The 6,944-nt window shown below is 34.7% G+C and overlaps 1 protein-coding gene across 6 annotated transcripts; it reads left to right on the top strand.

Moving 5' to 3' along the window:
• The first annotated feature begins 879 nt into the window (after nucleotides 1–879).
• On the top strand, nucleotides 880–6,722 carry LOC109019928 (calcium-dependent protein kinase 1-like). Of its 6 annotated transcripts, XM_019002315.2 has the most exons (9): nucleotides 880–1,363; nucleotides 1,459–1,502; nucleotides 1,654–2,514; nucleotides 3,290–3,433; nucleotides 3,568–3,720; nucleotides 4,442–4,557; nucleotides 4,740–4,907; nucleotides 5,458–5,682; nucleotides 6,320–6,722. In XM_019002315.2, exons 3-9 carry the CDS (start codon nucleotides 1,719–1,721, stop codon nucleotides 6,431–6,433), a joined length of 1,716 nt encoding a protein of 571 aa, XP_018857860.1. In that variant the 5' UTR covers nucleotides 880–1,363; nucleotides 1,459–1,502; nucleotides 1,654–1,718; the 3' UTR covers nucleotides 6,434–6,722. The 6 variants fall into 6 exon arrangements, with proteins under 6 accessions (XP_018857860.1, XP_018857863.1, XP_018857862.1 ...); XM_019002318.2 differs by lacking the exon at nucleotides 1,459–1,502 and having other exon boundaries at nucleotides 880–1,115; XM_019002317.2 differs by lacking the exon at nucleotides 1,459–1,502 and having other exon boundaries at nucleotides 880–1,126.
• Nucleotides 6,723–6,944: the final 222 nt, after the last annotated feature.

Genomic DNA, 6,944 nt, shown 5'->3' with positions numbered 1-6,944 from the left:
TTATATCCAAATGAGACGTCTCGTCTCTTCTATATTATGAAATATTTTGATGGTCATGAGGATGATGATTTATATTTAAAACCATTTTATAGTAAAACACAGAAATCAATAAAAAAAAACTAAAACTAAAACCTATGCACCCAAAATGCTATTTTTTGTTTTTATTGGAGCCAAGTTTATAAGCTAATAACAACCAAAAATAAAATGTGAGATCAAAGGATATCTCTGTTTATCGAGAAATACTATAACTATAAATTTTTTTTATAAAAATAAACTCATATTTGACATAGTTTTATATGATGCGTTAAGTTTAATTTTTAATAAAAATATTTTTAAAATTTAACGTATCATATCAAATTATATTAGTTTATTGATTTATTTTTCTGAGATTTTTTTATGATTAAATTATATTTTCTATTAATGAGTTTAATATTTTTTAAGAATTTAAAAAAATAATGAATTTTATCAATAATGAATTTAAAATAAATTAAAATGATTGAAAACTTCGATTTCTCACGAGACATTGACCGACCAATTTGGAGGACCGTTTGGCATTTTATCCCAACAAAAGGATTAGATGATAGGCATTGGGCAATGCAGCGGGATCCCGTTACAATATATATATTTTTTTAGTTGTTTTTTGTATGATTAAAAAAATATTATTTAATAATATTATAAATTTTATTTTTTTAAAAATATTTGAAATTATTAAAAAAATAATGTAAAAAATTTTCTTAAAAAAATAATGTAAAAAATTTTCTTCACATCATTTTTTTTTTTATCACTTTTTAAATTTTAAAAAAAATTCATATTTTCTTAATCACTAAAAACAAAAAACAAAAAACAAAAAAACAATTATAACGGGAAAAATGAACGGATCCCTCAGCGGGATCCCTATCATTTTCCGTGGATGATTTCTATGTCAATACGACAGTCGGCCGAAGATTCCGGTGATTGGAACTATACCGTCCGAACGCGTTTACGGGTTCGAATAAATCACCCTTCTTCAGCAACCAAGTAGATTTAAATAAGGCCTGCTCTTGCTTACAGAGTCCAGACACACCACCAAAGGCTGCCATTTCTTTTTCTTCTCCAATATTCGTTTCAGAGACCTGGTAAACCAGAGGTTCTCACTTTTTTTTTCCCACCTTTTCGACTTTGTTTACCTTTTCCTTAGTTTTATGTTTTTTATGTTTGTTCTCACTTGGGAGTTCTATTTTTTTTTGTTGGAATTCTTCAATTTTGACGACCTTTGAGCTTTTCGTAGAAGTTTCCTGGTTTGTTTGATGACTGACCGGTTCTGAGGTCCAATAACTTTAGGGGCTTTTCTTCTATTGATGGATTTCATTTTGCATCAACAAAGGTTCTGACTTCTTTTGGGTATCCTTATTTGTCTGTATTTGTTCGACTAATCTTACAGTTAGATCATTTGTGCAATTTATTAACATCTTTCCATAGATAGGAATCGGCAACTGCTAGTGACGAAGAACTCTCGAGAGTTGGTGAGAACTGCTTCCGTTATTTGATCCGTTTCTCTGTTGGTGCTGATGCATTCGAGATTCGATTTTGTTATCTGTGTCAAGTCCAGAGCAAAACAGTTCATATTTTCACTCAGGTTGTGACGATCAGATCTCCCATGTTTTGTGTTAACAGGTTCAGTGGGATTAGATCTTGGTGTTGAAAGTTGGGTGTTTAGAAAGAAATCAGTTTAAGGCTACATGGGGAATACTTGTGTCGGACCGAGCATGGCTAGTAATGGTCTCGTCCAATCAGTTTATGCCGCAATGTGGCGGACACGGACGCCTGATGACTCGGTTTCTTCTCATACCAATGGAGAAACAATCAATGAGCAAACACATAATCAGCCCGGATCGCCTCTGCCGGTCCAAAACAAACCCCCAGAACAAGTGAAAATGCCAAAACCAGAAACTAAATCCGAACCAGTACAACCCTCAAAAGGCAAGAAGAACCCTTATATGAAGAGGGTGGCTAGTGCAGGGCTTCGTGCCGAGGTGTTAAATACGAAAACTGGAAATCTTAAGGATTTTTTCAGTCTGGGGAAGAAACTAGGACAAGGGCAATTCGGGACAACGTTTCTATGTGTGGAGCAGGCAACGGGGGAAGAATATGCATGCAAATCTATTGCAAAGAGGAAGTTGATAACAGACGAAGATATTGAGGATGTGAGAAGGGAAATTCAGATAATGCACCATCTGAAGGGGCATCCAAACGTTATATCTATTAAAGGAGCTTATGAAGATAAAATGGCGGTTCATGTTGTGATGGAACTATGTGCAGGAGGCGAGCTTTTCGATAGGATTATTAAGCGTGGGCACTATACAGAAAGAAAGGCAGCTGCACTTACTAGAACTATAGTTGGGGTTGTAGAAGCTTGTCATTCACTGGGAGTAATGCATCGGGACCTTAAGCCTGAGAATTTTCTCTTTGTCAACAATCAGGAGGATTCACTTCTCCAAACCATCGACTTTGGCCTATCAATATTCTTCAAACCAGGTATATTCTGGCGGTTGTCTTTCTTCTGGAAATTACTCAAATTGCTGCATTGTTGTTTTTCTAAAGTTGATGGCTGGGTAAGATTTCTCTAGTTGATGGCATCATAGTATTGTATTAATTATCGTTATATGCTTTCTGTGTAATGTAATCGAATATATATATATATATATTTGGAAAAAAGAGTATTTTCCACTATTCTTTTATCGTCAATGGAGTTATGCTTCAATATTGTGCTGGCTTCAAATATCTGGGGCACAAGCTCTGTTGACCTGAAGCTAAGTTTTGTCCATATCACTCTAGCTATCTTTCCAAAACATTCTTGACTATAAGATTAGTTTTCCACTCAATACTTTAGATTCATACATACTGTGGGATATGGCAGTTCATAGACTGCAAAACGATGGACTTTATTTTCACTAAATCTAATTTTAATTTTAGATTAAATTCAGTCATTTCTGGATTGAGTTTATGGACAATGATAGTTCTACATTTTGTTTCCTTTTTGTGCTAGGCTTATCACCTATAAGTAGATTCTAAGTTGGAATTTCAGAATCTTAATAGAACACATGTTCACATTATGATGCATTAAATATGATGCAATGATACTGCTTACTTTCAGGTACAAGCATGTTTCTACCAACAACTTTTTTTCTCAAATTATTGTTTAATTTGTGGTTGAATGTGTAGCTACTTATTGGCTTGATTGTTCTACCACTCCTTCCTCTGTTTCTTTGAGACTTTCTAATAAGAAATCAATGGTTTTGTACCCTTCTAGGTGAAGAATTTTCTGATGTGGTTGGCAGCCCATATTATGTTGCACCGGAAGTTCTGCGAAAACGTTATGGTCCAGAAGCAGATGTTTGGAGTGCTGGAGTGATTCTTTACATTCTATTGTGTGGAGTGCCTCCCTTTTGGGCTGGTAAGAATTTTGGAATTTACTTGTCCTTGAAACTTCACTCTATGGTGTCTGTGTATGTCTAAGTATGTTCCCGATTTTGGTTTATTGTTTCCTTTTCGCTGACATTCTTTTCCATCCTCGCCATGATCTTGTAGAATCTGAGCAAGGGATATTCGAACAGGTCCTGCATGGCGATCTTGACTTCTCATCTGACCCATGGCCTAGTATCTCCGACAGTGCAAAGGATTTAGTGAAGAGAATGCTTGTTCGAGATCCTAAAAGGCGTCTAACTGCACATGAAGTTTTGTGTGAGTCTTATTTTGGCAGGACCTATTTCTATTGAAATACATGTGCCATTGAGTCTCTGCAAATCACTTGAATGGTTTGATTTCTGAGATCACAATTTTGTTCATTTTTTGCACCAAAAGTAACCTTGAAATCTAACAATTTTCTTGGCCTGTCAATGCTGTGCTGGATTTTAGCGAAGTTTTGGACTAGAATAATGGCAAATGCAGTTCTAATTGCTGAATTATTTTTCTATAATGTTTCCCTTAACGTTTTTTCTTGTGAGCTGTGATGAATATATACTAAAATCGCATTGAAGGAATGATGAGAGTTCCCTTGATGCTGTTGTAATGTTGATTTTTGTATTCTGATTGATAAATGAGAAGACTTTTCATTCAAAGTGAGTTGTTTTTCAAAATATTGAGAGAGAACTACTATTGATTTGTTTTGTTGTCTTTTAAGGTCTGTTTTAGATCATTAAATTGCTGAACCCTTGAAAAGGTTGTTGAGGTGATTAACCCTGGTTTGTTGGTTACTTGATATGTAATTTGGAACAAATGTCCTTACTTTCTTTTTTATTTTCCCTCTTTATTCAAAACTCTTTAGAATGACAAAAGCATCTGCTTCTGCCTTTTGTCTCGAATCATTGTCATTCGTTGTGCATGTATACATCCTTTGACCTTTATGTAGGTTTTGGTTTGGTTTTTCTTTTAGTGGCTAATCTATGGTTCAAATTCCTGACAGGTCACCCCTGGGTTCAAGTTGATGGAGTTGCTCCTGACAAGCCTCTTGATTCTGCAGTTTTAAGTCGCTTGAAGCAATTTTCTGCCATGAACAAGCTCAAGAAATTGGCTCTTAGAGTAAGTGTCCGTGGAAAAGCTGAAGGCTTTTGAATATAAGATCATTGAATAGCTCAATCGTTAGCCTTGCCACATAAACTAATGTATTCAGATGCAATTTGTACATAATATAGATTGAATATATTGTTTGATTTTCTCTTAGATAGAACGACATTTTTTCTCCCCATCTTTGTTCTCTGCAGGTCATTGCAGAGAGCTTATCTGAAGAAGAGATAGCTGGTCTAAAAGAGATGTTTAAGATGATAGATGCGGATAATAGTGGTCAAATCACTTTTGAAGAACTTAAGGCTGGTATGAAAAGAGTAGGAGCTAATCTTAAGGAGTCTGAAATTTATGATCTAATGCAAGCGGTAAGTATTAGATGAATTTGGATCCAAGTATTAGAGCTACTCCAAGTCGCAATAATTGATATTATGCTAATTGCTGGGAAAAGAAGAAAGAGAGCCTCTGAAGACAAATAGCAGAGTAGTAATGCTTGTATTTGAAATAAACTGCACACGGGATATTCTTACCCCCGCCCCTGCCAAAACGTAACTTTATGAAAATGAAAATCGATTGATTCTTACCCCCCTAAAGTAATGCCATATTATTTTGGATAAGCAGGATTTAGCCATTGATGATTGCATTGATTGGGGTGAGGGTTACTACTTTGAGGGGGTACAAGTTTCATTTTCTTTCTATTATTATATATATGTGGACATCAATATACTATTCTCTGTCCTTCCAAAACATAGTAGATTGCTTGGAAAACCTCTCTAGTCTCATTGCACCAATGTTCTATTGGTAAGACATGAAAATAGGTTAAGAGTGTTTGCGGGAATCGTGTGTTCTGACTTATGACGAGGAAATAATGCTGCATTAAGAATTATTTTTTTAATACACTTAGTTACTGAATTGCAGGCAGATATAGATAACAGTGGAACCATTGATTACGGGGAGTTCATTGCTGCAACATTGCATCTGAACAAAATCGAGAGAGAAGATCATCTATTTGCAGCTTTTTCGTACTTTGATAAGGATGGAAGTGGTTATATTACGCCTGATGAGCTTCAAAAAGCTTGTGAGGAGTTTGGCATTGGAGATGTTCGCCTGGAAGAAATTATCCAAGAAGTTGATCAGGACAATGTGAGTATTTTCTTTTATTATGCTCCCACAACCACTTCTTTGTAACTTTTGACTCAACAATGCATGGTCTAGTTTGCCTAACCTGGTAACTTGGTAAAACCCAGTAGAGAGAACTTGAAAATCATTTTGGTTGGGCTGGACGAACGGTTTTTTCAGATGAAAACTAGTTGTATTTAAAAAGTTAAGGTCATCCTACCATGGTGATCAGGCATTTGGAATAGTGGGATGGCTTGAGATATGGACCTTATTGTTAACGGCTAAGAAAAGCCAAAAAAAATAATTATAAAATTTCAAGTTCATAATTTTCACCTACGGGCCATTTCTCCACTGCTATGGTTAAATGTCATGTCATCTCATCTCATCATTACAAATTTTTCAAATTTCCGTACAAAATATAATAAACAATTCAATCTTTTTAAATTTCAATTCAACTTTTTCAAATCTCAAAACAATAATAATATTAAAAAATAATATTCTAACAATATTTGTTTTAACTTTCATCTTTCATCTAAAACCATCTCATCTCATCTCATCTCATCTCATCTCATCTTTGAATCCAAACCATATTCTAACACTCCGATGCATTTCATATGTAATTTGAACATTTTTTTTTTGTGTGATTCTGTTCATTTTGCAGGATGGACGCATAGATTACAATGAGTTTGTGGCCATGATGCAAACAGGAAATGGTGGTAAGAGGGGCATGGAAAATAGTTTCAGCATTGGGCTTAAAGAAGCTTTAAGACTATAGTTGCATAAGAAAGGGGGTGAGATTCTTGATTCTTTCTCCTCTGTTTCAATCTCTCAAGGAGCAAAGATTGTATAGCAGGAGCATGGGTGCTCATCTAAGAATCACCCTGCCCTTTTTATATCCCCCCAAAAAATTGATTAAATTTATTCAGATTTTCATGTACTGTGTGAGTTGCAGCTACTCCAATCCTTTAATTGTATTGCATTCCATGCTGCTGGGGAAAATAACTTGTAGTATTATCTTTTCTCTGATATTATGAATCTAACATGTTGGAAACTTTTTATCTTCTTTTTTATTTTCTAAAATGGTTGATATAAGAAATCACTTAACCGGCAATGTCGGCTGGTATAATTGGAGATTACACAATCGGAATGAAGAACTTTGATCAATCCTGCGGTTAGGATAACGAGGTAGAGTGTGTAAGGAAATTTAAAGAAAAGAGAGCTACAAATAGATTTTACAAAAGTAAATATATAAATTGACATAACATCATATACGTTAAATCTATTTT

This window comes from Juglans regia, chromosome 5 (genome assembly GCF_001411555.2).
Source record: "Juglans regia cultivar Chandler chromosome 5, Walnut 2.0, whole genome shotgun sequence".
In the NCBI taxonomy this organism is placed as follows: Eukaryota; Viridiplantae; Streptophyta; class Magnoliopsida; order Fagales; family Juglandaceae; genus Juglans; species Juglans regia.
The sequence above is the reverse complement of the archived record's forward strand: the minus strand, read 5'-3'. Positions and strand labels throughout refer to the sequence as shown.